General features: G+C 36.8%; 1 protein-coding gene across 1 annotated transcript; it reads right to left on the reverse strand.

The window, feature by feature from the left end:
• Nucleotides 1-359: 359 nt before the first annotated feature.
• Nucleotides 360-761, reverse strand: LOC113329199. Its single transcript, XM_026576164.1, has one exon. It carries the CDS (start codon nt 759-761, stop codon nt 360-362), a length of 402 nt encoding a protein of 133 aa, XP_026431949.1.
• Nucleotides 762-13,270: the final 12,509 nt, after the last annotated feature.

Below are 13,270 nucleotides of genomic sequence, written 5' to 3' on the forward strand. Positions count from 1 at the left end.
TCCCCAGACAAAAAAAGTCCATGGTGATGTAAGAGGATGCAACTCAGTTGGTGGCAAATGTAACAAGTTGGCATGTATTTGGCATTTATGGCAACTTTTCACGTACTTGAAGCAATCTGATTCCATTGTTCTCCAATAATACCCCATCCAAAGAATTTTCCTGGATAACATGTGACCAGTCATGTGTGGGCCGCAGATTCCTTCATGTACCTCATTAAGATGGCGTCGAGCTTCATCTCCATCTACACGCCTCATCAAATTCCCATCATAAGATTTTTATAAAACACTCCTCCGAGGATGATAAACTGAAAAGATTGTATGTAACGACGCTCTTTTTTGCTAAATCCGTCTGGAATAGTTCATTCCTCTAAGTATTTTTGGATATCTAGATACCATGGGTCTCCGTCTGGCAATTCTGCTTCAATCTCAACCGCATAACAGTAAGCTGGTTGCTCTCTTCGTGCCACCTCGATGGGTTTGACCGTGGAATATCTTGGGATCGGGATTAGTGATGCTAAAGCAGCTAATGCATTTGCAAACTGATTCTTGTCTCTATAAAGATGATGAAAAGTAATGCAATCAAACTTATCCACCAGCTTCATGAGGCATTCATGGTATGGAACTATCTTTTCTTCCTTGATCTTCCAGACTTTCTGTATTTGGTTGACAATCAGCAAAGAATCTCCACATACCTCTAACTTCTTGACTGATAATTCTAAGGAAGCTCTCAATCCAAAAATGCATGTTTCATATTCATCCATGTTGTTAGTACAATTGAAATTCAATCGATTAGAAATCGGAATGCGTACCTCATCAGGAGAGATCAAAATTTCCCCTTCTCTTTCCCAACTGGGTTCATTTCTCCATCAAAATACATTCTACGTAATTCACCTTAATCATCTTGTTCAGCAACAAGAATATGCTCATCAGGAAATTCTGGTATGACTGTCTCACAATTTGGAATAGGTTGTACTGCTAAGTGATCCGCTATTGTTCTCCCCTTATTGACTTTTGTGTCACATAAGTGATGTCAAATTCTTCTAGCAATAACTGCCACCTGGCCGTTCTCCATGAGATCATTGGATTTTCAAATGGATATTTAAGTGGATCCATCCTTGATAACAACTCCACCGAATGAGATAACATGTAATGTCTAAGCCGTTGAGTAGCCTAGACAAGGGAAAGGCATGTTTTCTCTAATGTGGAATATTTTGATTCGTATCCGGACAATGTCTGATTGATATAGTATATTTCTTTCTCTTTCTTACCATCTTCATCATATTTTCCTAAGACTGCCCCCATTGATGAGTCAGTTACCGATAAATATAACAAAAAAGGTTTCCCAGGGACCGGAGGGACCAACACAGGTGGATTGGATAAATACTTCTTTATCTGATCAAACGACTCTTGGCACTCTTCATTCCACTCCTTTGGCGATTTCTTTCTTAACAATTTAAATATTGATGCGCAAATCGGAGTTAGTTACGCGATGAACCGACTGATATATTGAATTCTACCTAGAAAACCTCGCACTTCCTTCTCGTTCTTGGGGGGGCATATTAATGATTGCATTCATTTTATCTGGATCAACTTCTATTCCTCTGTTGCTGACAATGAACCCTAGTAGCTTTCCTGATTTTACCCCGAATGTACATTTATTGGGATTAAACCTCAACTTGTACCTCTTGAGCCGGTCAAACAACTTCTGTAGGTCTGATGGATGATTTTCCCTTCTTTCAGTCTTGTCAATCATATCGTCTACATACACCTCCAACTCCTTGTGCATCATTCCATGAAAAAGAGTAGTCATCGCGCTTTGATAAGTATCTCCAGCATTTTTAAGACCGAAAGGCATTACCACATAACAAAATGTCCCCCAAGGTGTAATAAAAGATGTCTTCTCCATATTTTCTTCTGTCATTTTTATCTGATTATATCCTGAGAACCCGTCCATTAATGATAGTAATCCATGCCCTGCAGCATTGTCAACAAGGATGTAAATATGGGGGAGGGGAAAGTCGTCTTTTGCCTTGTTAAGATTTTTGTAGTCAATGCACATTCAGACTTTTCCATCCTTCTTCGGGACCGGTACTATGTTATCCAACCATTCTGGATAATTTGTAACCATCAAAAACCCAGCTTCATATTTCTTGATTACTTCGTCATGTACCTTCAAAGACCACTTTGGTCGGATATTACGCAAGTCCTGTTTGATTGGATTCATTCCAGGGATGATAGGCAAGTTATGTACTATCATGTCTGTGTCTAACCCTGGCATATCCTCATACGACCATGCAAATATATCTTTGTACTCAGTTAGTAACTCGATCATAATCCTCCTTTCTTCTGAATACAAATTAGTACCGATCTTGAACATTTGGGGTTGATCTTCCATGTTCAGATTGACCGACTCTACTTCTTCGACCGGTTACAGCTTGTCTTCCAAGTGATCTAATGACTTTAGGAGCTCACGAGGTACGTCCTCTTCGATCATTTCCACGTCATTGGTAGTCGGTTGATCAGTATAATCGTGCTCCTTGTCCAAGTCAAATATTTTGTTTCCAAAATTATTTTGATTTCCTGAAATATTTTTAGAAAAAACACAATTCTCTGGTTTACCAACCAGGTAAGTTTTTTCAACATGAATGGTCGAATTTTCTGACCTTCCATTAATCGAATCGAATTGACTGGATTAAACAGGGTATTTCAGTGAAGGTCTTACGTGAGTCCACTTTTATAGTGCTTACCTCATGTTCTTCTGCAAAGAAATCATCTAACCCGTCAGTCATCTTACCAGCATCAGGCTCATATTTTCCTAGATACCCAGTAACGGCCTCGAGAGTCAACTTCTTGATCTCGACCTCTATCTTGTCTTCATATTCTGAGAAATTGGTATCCAACATCTATTGGAATTGGTTGCACAACCAAGACAATGCCCCAGTATCGATATGCATTTCAGATTTTATGCTTGTGTTCCTGTTTTCAAGGAAACAAAAGAATATATGGTAACACAAGGGTGATTATGCCTCGGATTTTGTGCTCCAATGGATGCAGTTTATGCACGTGCATGCAGGTTTTACTAGATTTTTTGGTAGGCTCGGGATACCTTAGCAGAATATACCTCAGACGCAGTCGAAACTAGTCTTCTTTGGTACTGGACAAAGGCTTGTGGTGGTTCGGCTGATAACGCCCAGTGGCTTCAGCTTACTAGCCACGGATTTTCCTAAAGTCGGAATCGGACGATGCAAAATGAAAATGAAAAGTGAATGGGTGCGTGCAGTGTGTGTGTGCAACACCGAGAAGTGTCAAATTAAAACCCTAAAATATCAAATATGTTTCAAGTTAGATTCCAATCCCCAGTGAAGTCGTCAATGTAGATACCGTCGAAATCGGTTAGGATCTCTAAATATCCAAAATGGGAATCACGTAAGAAAATAATTATTTTATCGAAGCCGCCACCCAACTTAGGGAGTTGGTACCCAAAAGGAAATATTGTTCCAATTATCAGAGATTCAGTCCGGGAATCAAAACATGAGCTAGGAAGGTGTGAGGCACCCATCCCGTCCAATCCGGAGATTGACCTATACTTTATATTTGGAATTTTAGGATTCTAACTTATAATAACAAATAAATATCATGTTCACAAATTAAATTATAATCCAATAAAATATTTCCACTAAATCCTGAAAAAGAAAGCAAACCTCAATCAGTATCTCAAAACATCATTATTATCATCAGTATATTATTATTATTATTGCAAGAAAATATTATTAAGACAAAACAAAAAACCAAAATATCAATCAAGCCAATATTATTATTATTATCACTCAAAATCAATATCAATCAAACCACTACTATTATTATTATTATCAATTATTATTATTATTATAATTATGCAAAATCTAGATGAAGAAAATCATGGAACAAAACAAAGAGTGCTGACTATTGGCCACTAATCAACATATCATTATTATTATGGTCCGCGAGTTATAACCCCAAAGGTGTCACTATCTATCCATAAAAAATCCGTCAAAACAAAAGTAACGCAAAACCCCAAAAAACAAAATTTTGATGAAACCAAAATTTGGTTTCATCATAAAATTTGATGAAACCTCTTAGAATTTGACGAAACCAATTTTTGGTTTCATCATAAAATTTGATGAAACCAATTTTGAAATTTGGAATTTTTGTATCAATTTTTTAAAATTTGGGGATTTTGTATCCATTTAGTTTAAGATGGAGTTTTAATGAATTCCAATATTTAAGTGGGGTTTTTGTACCACAAATTCGGTCACCTTGGGTTTTTATGACTAGTTTTGTTATTATTATTAACCATTAAACCACACGTTATCTCATAGTAGCATGAAACACACAGGGACATAATGTTTTTGTCGCTAACTGGATACGATCAGGATTCATGCAATACACCATAAGAACAGAATTCAATCCACTCCAACGAAACAAATATCAAGCATTCATACTGGTGTACGTAGATGACTTAGCTAGGACTTAATGGAAACGCATGTTGCTACAAACTATGAAGATGAAGGCTGAACAGACACAATCATGCACATATCAGCATCACAACTTTACTCAATGATTGACATACGAACATGAAACTATTCCAAAGCAAATCATGCACATACGCATATATGATAGTATTCAACACAAACAACGTTCCCCTCTTGATGCAAGAATAATTAATTCATGGAGTACTAGCATGTGATGCAGATCCAAACGTCATGACATGATAGGAAGAAGATTAAAGGGCATATATATAAAACAGGACTAGCACCTTCAGCACATAAACAGACGAAAACAAATTCTAATTTATTCCATCATGTAATCATGATAACATCATTACATAGCCATTATAGAAGCCAAATCATATGTCTGCTCTAAGTGGTTACGCTATGTACCTGTTTCGCGGTTGATAAAAATGTAACTTCGGATTTATTAGAACCAACAGATAATGCTTCTGCGAACCGAATCCAGCAACCGAAGTACCACCGTTTCAAAATAGTCTCACCATTTTCTATGAATTCTCTCAAACTAATATGCCTTTCTCTCTAAAAAATTTCCCCCTCCCTTGGTTCATGATATAGCCCCCTATTTATAGTCTTTTCCAATCATCTAGGATCATAGGATTAAATGCCTAAGATCAAACGGTTGTCCTCTAAAACCTAAATTTTATTACCCATTTTCAAAAAATATTATTCTTTCTCATTCTAATAAATTCATTGGATATTATTACCAAAATGTAAAAGATTTCATTTAAACCTGGATCTTAATTGAAGGGAAAGACTTGGGAACAAAGGAACCTAATATAAAAGTATGTCGACATTTGGGGGTGGAATCTAACTTATGAGGCTCGTACCAGACAACGAACTTGGTGGACTTGGTGGACGTCTAGCTAGTGGGGACTTGGTGGACGTCCAGCTAGTGGGGACGGACAGGACCTTTATCAATGGTCGCACTATTGGGAGCAAAGTCCAACTAGAAACGTTTGGATTCTGATTAGTGGATTTTCAAAAAGTGGACGAACTCTATGGGTTCATTTTGGTCCAACTTACTCGGTTCATATTACTAGGGCTGCACAACGGGTAGGGTGGGTAGGATATGGGCTGTTTCGCCACCCTACCCGCTAACTGGCGGGTAAGAATTTTTTTACCCGCCACCCTACCCGCCACTAAACGGGTAAGATCCTACCCGACTCATTATTTGGCGGGTCGGGTAGGATAGGGTGGCGGGTATAACCGTTTTTTTTTTCTTTCTTTTTTTCTATCTGGTTAACAACTACTATTCACTCTTTATACATAATAGTATAATATGCTTTCCAATAAAACAAAAAAAAATCTTGCAACAACAATATGTGCCAATCTAACTAGGGAAAAATAAACAAACAAAAGCATCCTGCTAGGCCATTTGTAGTCTCAAGAAAAAAAGAGAATCAAATAAGAGTATCCTTGAAAAGGTGGACATCCTTGTTCTTCAAATAAGAGTATCACCACCAAAAGCTCTTCATATGACCTTCTTCAATCATCATCTACGATGATGGAATACGCACTAAGATCACCAAATAAAGCTGCATAACAACAGTTGGAGCCAATCAACATAAAAACAGAAAAGAGTTCAACATAAAAATGCCCAAGATATTCAATGCAGTTTCCAAATGCAGAGTACAACAAAAGACAGGATATAACATGTTGATTTCACTTTTGGTGCATGTTGTTGAAAGCAAACAATGGAGGGGGAAGTGAAAAACAAAGTATATGTGTAATCCATTAGCTCATCACAAATATGAGAGAAGAAAGTGGGAATATCCTTATTTCAGGCTTAGATAAACTTGGGAAGGACCTGTCCATATATACATACAACAGGTAGTAAATTAACAGCAGCAAAGAGAAGAAGGAACCACTATTAAGAAAACAAAAAGAATGACGTAGCAGCAGAATTACAGAACCGGGATGATCCCCACGAGATAACAAATCTAGAATGGGCAAAACGAGATAATATGCAACGTAAAGCAACAAGAAGAAAGACGCAATTCACCAGCAAGAGGTCAAGACATATGATGTTTAAAGCACCGCTAAGCCACTAAAACTTCTGCTTTCTTGTGAATTACCTATTACTGGAGTTCATTCTTTAACAGTTCTATTATCATACATACCATTTCCACATCTCTGTTTAACAACAGGTAGTAAATAAAACCCCCCATAGCACGATACTGAATTTCTAGTACCAACAGGACTATATCAAAACTAGCCAACATTATCTAAGATTACAAAAGAAAGTACAATACAACCCCCCAAAGCTCGATATGCAACTTCAAGTACCAACAGGACTATATATCACAACTAGCCAACCGAAATGTTCAAATACCAACAGGACTATAAATCCCCTACAGAATTATAACAAGTACCAACAGGACTATATATCCCCTGCAGAATTATAACAAGTTATCATGTGTTGCATTAGGAGGATTGACATTAGAGTGCGTTTCATTCGAAACATTATTCAAATCTTTGGGTTTCACATGGGCTGAAACGGATCTTCAAATTAAATGGTCTGTACTGAATACTCTTTCAATGTTAAGTCGGCATTACAATACAACACTAAAACTAGCATCTACTATGTCTTATGGAAATGATATTTACCTCAGCAGTCAACTTTTATTCCATTCTTTTTTTCACTTTGTTCTTCCAGATAAGTTTTTTTTGCTGCTGCTGCAACCAACAATTGAATGAACGAATTCTTAGTTCTTTCTAGAAACCACTAAAAATTGCAAGCCAACTCTTAATTAGTTTTATCTGAAACGAAACAAAATTCAATCTAGTCTTTCAAATCCTAAACAAAGAACTAGCTGATAATTGAAACAAACCTTAAAAGAGGGTGTATGAACAAAGAGTAAAATCATGAGAATGAGTTAATGATTCAGAATAGTTCGTTTTCCCTTTCGAAAATCAAACATGCAGATTATGAAATTAGTAGATAAATCAATCAAAATTCTCACAAGTTCACAACAAAATCAAACCTCAATTTACTCGTTAGGTGGAGATGGAGCTGAGTTTTAAGACGAGTTTAGATGAAGATGGTATTGAAAGAAGAAAGGGTTTCGTTGAAAATTTCAATTGAGTGATTCTACTGCTAGATTTGGAGCAGAGTTTGATTTGAGAACAGGGAGAAAGGTTTTCGACTTTTCTTCGATTTGTGATTTGGAAAAGAAAATAGATATGGAAGCGAAAAAACCAACCTCACTTTTTACCCCTGATATGTTTCAAAATTACGAAAAAAAAATAGGCAGGAGATGAAAACAATGCGAGGATTACTCAGTCATTTGAGTATATTAGCAGGTAGGCGGGTAGGGTAGGATAATATCGGGTTTCACCCGTCACCCTACCCATTTAATAGTGGCTAAGAAAATCTCTAACCGTCACCCTACCCGTTCAATGGCGGGTAGGGTAGGATACGGTTAAATCATTGGCGGGTAGGGTAGAAATAACGGATATGGGTAGGGTGTATGCACCCCTACATGTTACTATCAATGACTCACCGTGCCTTTGCTAGATTCGGATCGTGACAACATTTTCAATTTAGATCCATGATTGTGCGAAATTAGATTGTCTACCCCTCTCATAGAAGAGGATGTATGGAACATAATCGAGGTCAAGGATGTAAAGGTCACCTAATGTTCGACATAGAGAAGTAACTTCATGTCATAGTGGTGGTGATTTTAAGTTTGAAAAAACACCTAAAAATCCCGCTAACAAAAAAGACGCGGACGAAATTGCGGCTTGTTTTAGGTGTGGATTTACCGGACATTGGTACAAGCATTGCAAGGCTAGTGCCAATGTAGCTGCGTACTACAAAAAGTACCGGGAAACTCTCGGACAAGAGGCTAACTATATGGAAGAAAATTATGTAACCCCTGACGTCAACCTTACAATTTCAGACTTACTGGGCAATGAGGACTTTGCCCCAACTATGGATGTGCATGATTTTGCTTGGGCCTAACAATTTAGTTTCTAGATTGCTAGACTTTGTTTGTAATTCGATGCTTTAAAGTTTTTATGTTATCTTAGACTACCGTTTGTTTAATAGTTTTAGTAGGTGTTACCGTTGCTGAACATGTTTTTACCATCTTTATGTGTATGGATTATCTATAAGTACTTATTTTCCATTAGGTTCAATAGAATTTTACTTTTTTTATGATAATATGTTGTTTAGCATGTAAATTAGAATGAAAAGTACGTCATTCTAGTATAACAAAATTCTCTAAAGGAAGTGAGATAAATTGTTCGTTTTTCTTTGTTTGTAACATTCCTTCCTAATGTACTTGTATGAATGTCTCCAGGAGAAATTGAATGTTTAGTTGATAGTGCAACCACCCACACTATCCTCAGAAATAGACAATTATGTATCAATTTTACTCCTTATAATACATCTGTGACTATGATGATTGGATCATCACAAGTAATAATTGGGCGAGGTAATGCTCAATTCTTGTTTCCACACAATGATTAAAGTCATAGAAGCTTTATATGTACCAAGAGCTCACCGCACTTTGTTAGGTTTCAAGGATATCCTTGCAAATGGTTATCACTTGGAAACCCACTGTGAAATGGAATTGAGTACATATATGTGACCTCTAGTGAATACAAAAGGAAAATCATATTAGAGAAACTAATGAGTCACTCTAGTGGATTGTATATCACCACTATTAGGATTATCGAATCCCATGTGGTTCCCAACGATGAATTGTTGGCCAGTGACTTGTATAAGCTTTGGCACGATCGATTAGGGCACCCAGGTCGTGATCCGTGTTTTGAAGAACTCACATGTATATTCTTTCTTTCGGATGAAAAAGAAAATGGGACAAAAGATTGTTACAATGCAAAGTAACAATGTGAATTCTAAAGTAAATGATGCACATTTTATGCCTTTTAAAGTAAGAGAAACGCAACCTTCGTCTCCCCAAGTAATTGAAGCGCACCCCCTATCCCATTCTTCTTCGTTGTCCTTATCGAAGGCACGTCGCTCATTCTGCAAAGCTTGTTCTTTAGCAAAGACAGGATCGAGACCATCCTATGCTAAAAATACCAAACAAAATATTCCATTTTTACAAAGAATACAAGGTGATATTTGTGGACATATACATCCAGAATGTGGACCATTCAGGTATTTTATGGTTTTGGTTGATGATTTGACCCGTTGGTCACACATTGCACTGTTGTCCACAAGAAATTCTGCATTTTCAAAGATCCTAGCACAAATTATACGACTAAGGGCTCACCACCCTGATCATCTAATCAAGTCTATCAGACTCGATAATGCTGGAGAATTTATTTATAAAGTATTTGATGATTTAAATATGTCTAATGGAATTTACGCAGAGCATCCCGTACCCCATGTACACACTCAAAATGGTTTCGCAGAAGCAACTATCAAAAGGTTACAGATGATATCTATGCCATTGGTTATGCGTTCCAACCTACCTATTACTTTCCGGGGGTACGCCATATTGCATGCAACATTACTTATTCGCTTTAGACCCATTGTTAGCCAACCATTTTCTGTGTTCCAGTTGGTAACTGGATATGAGACTGATATTTCACATTTACGCATATTTGGTTGTGTTGTATACGTGCCTATTACGCCCCCACAGCGTACTAATTAAGATGGGTCCACAAAGACGAGTAGGTATTTATGTTCGATATGAATCCACAAAAATTATCCGCTACTTAGATTCTTTGAAGGCAATATCAATACCGCTAGATTTGCGGATTGTCACATTGATGAGACAACCTTCCCGTCAATAGGTGGAGGTATGCAAAAGGACTTCCAAAGGGAACGACATGAATTGTCGTGGTGTGTTCCCACGTTGTCTCATCTTTATCCCTGCACTCCACAGTTTGAAAGTGAAGTGAAAATAATTATCCATCTTCATAATGTGGCAAATTCAATGCCTGATACATTAACTGATACCGCTAAAGTTACGAGATCACATATACCAGCTGCAAACGTGCCTGCAAGGTTGGAAATTCCTGACAAAGTGAAAAGGTACCATAGATATAGGTACCAAGGATGTACTTGGTGGAAGTGTAGCTGAGGCCGTGACACCCAAAAGGAAGAGGGGGGGACCACTTGGTTCGATCGATACTCATCCAAGGAAGAAAAAGGAGAGTAAGGCACAAACCGATCCATATATCATCAATACAGAGAATCTATATCATACGATTGTCTCTGATTAAAACTATGTCCATGAATCATTACTGAGGGACGTCCCAAAGTTTTAGTTGATTCTAGAGAACAAAGAAATCTTATGGATTGTGAAAGTGCATACGTGTTAATGGAAAGATCTTCCACGCATATTGATGATATATTATGAAAAAGAGGGGGTATAACAACTACACCCAATATTTCGATTAGCAATATGTATGGACAAACTCCAATATACTTTCAAGAGAATAAACTAGACTCAATCTTAATAAAGTATATCAAAGAGTTATATCTTTCTTTCTCGATTCAATTCTTACTCAAGCAAATAGAAATATTCTAGTCTAATTGAATACAAGAGAAATCACTTGAACGCACAAACTATGATATTTCAATTATATAACAAAATATAATGCGGAAAAGAAATAACACAGACACTAGAAGTTTTGTTAAAGAGGAAACCGCAAATGCATAAAAACCCCGGGACCTATTCCAGATTGAACACACTGTATTAAGCCGCTACAGACACTAGCCTACTACAAACTAACTTCGGTCTGGACTGTAGTTGAACCCAACCAATGTCACACTGATCCAAGGTACAGTTGCGCTCCTTACGTCTCTGATCCCAACAGGATACTACACACTTGATTCCCTTAGCTGATCTCACCCATAACTAAAAGTTGACACGACCCAGAGTCGAAGACTTTAATAAACAAATCTGTATCACACAGAAAAGTCTACGGTAATAGATAAATCTGTCTCCCACAGAAATAACTACGAGTTTTGTTCCGTCTTTTGATAAATCAAGGTGAACATCAACCAATTGATAATCCAAACTTATATTCCCGAAGAACAGCTCAGTATTATTATCACCTCACAATAATCTTAATCGACGCGGCGAAAGAAGATATTGTGGAATCACAAACGACGAGACGAAGATATTTGTGATTACGTTTATATCTTGCATATCGGATATATCAATCTCAATCCAATTGTTACGATTGTACTCAATACGATAGAAACAGCAAGATCAGATCACATAACTACAAGAAAGTAGTATCGGTCTGGCTTCACAATCCCAATAAAGTCTTCAAGTTGTTAACCTATAGGGTCTCGGTAGAAACCTAAGGTTAAAGGAGAATCGACTCTAGATTATACGACTAGTATCACACAGGAGGTGTGGGGATTAGGTTTCCCAGTTGCTAGAGTTCTCCCTTATATAGTCTATCAAATCAGGGTTTGCAATCAATGTTAGCTTAGTAACAAAGCATTTCGTTAGATCGAAAACTTAGCTTGTTAAACACAAATGAAATGCACGTTTTAGGTTTGTGTAACCGTACCCAAACATGTACATTCGTTGGTTCAACAGTAGTTAACCAAATGGTTAGCCATATGAGCACTTTCATATTAACCATATTCTTCTTTACCATAACTAGTTCAAATGATTCAAATGAACTAGTTAGAGAGTTGTTCAATTGCTTAGATCTTATAGAAGTAAACAAGACACGAACTAAGAAAAAACGATTTGATTCACTCGAATTGGTTCATGAACTTTATAGCCACGGTTTGCAAACTTGCATTCCTTAGTTTATATAAGTATAAGTTCATGAATAATCATTTTTAGAAAATAACGAACCTAAGTACGCGGAATTAAGTACTCGGAATAAGTTTGTAAATTATTTACAAACTCCAGCAAATTCTCTCGGGAAGAGAACCTCCAACAGTATGCAGACTGGGTTCGCGGACTCTGTTCCGATTTTTCTGAGCAGCAAAGTACGCATACTTTGGTTCAAGTAATAAGGACTTATACATATATGTGTTACCACACAATGCTTATATCCAACAATGGTTATATAATCTAAACTCTCATTTCAATCATTAAAACATTCTTAGAGGACGTTATATAGTTGTTGTTCACAAACTATTTTTTGTCAAAGCCATTTTCAAGTAATTGAAACATAATATGACTTTAGTCACTAGGTAAAGATGAACTTGGCCAAAGCGAAAGCTTACCAACACATATTTCGAAAAATAGATAAGCGAGATAAACTCAACTCGAAATAGAAAATGTGTATAATCGCAAAACGACTTTTTCATAGACTTTTGAGTGATAGAAAATGTGTTACATCACTACACTTTTTATCCTACTCTGAGACTTAGATATAGTAGACTAGAAATCAAGATTTATAGTTTTGATCACTAATATTAACAAACATGCTTGAGATAGTAACGCATGCGAGTTCGACCGAGCAGTGATGTAACAATCTCCCACTTTGTCAATTTTAATGACAAACTATCAATACATATGGAATACAAAAATAGATAAATAAAATTTTGTATCTCTTCTTCCACATGCCTAATATTCAACATTAATTGAAATCTTCGTCACTTCCAAGTACTCCAATTATTCCAAAGGTTGTAAGTTTAGCATCATCGTTGTTGAAAATCCGTAGCTATAACAATGAGAAAACAAGAATTATCAATCATTGTTATACAGTGCCATAGTATTATTACACAACATCAAAGTTCAATTATATCACAACTTTGACAACAA

The sequence above is a fragment of the Papaver somniferum genome, unplaced genomic scaffold, assembly GCF_003573695.1.
Source record: "Papaver somniferum cultivar HN1 unplaced genomic scaffold, ASM357369v1 unplaced-scaffold_115, whole genome shotgun sequence".
NCBI classification, from domain to species: domain Eukaryota; kingdom Viridiplantae; phylum Streptophyta; class Magnoliopsida; order Ranunculales; family Papaveraceae; genus Papaver; species Papaver somniferum.

What these genes read in the sequence shown, in the direction of transcription:
- LOC113329199 (XM_026576164.1), bottom strand. Translation starts at nt 761, where the DNA reads ATGGATGAATATGAAACATGCATTTTTGGATTGAGAGCTTCCTTAGAA.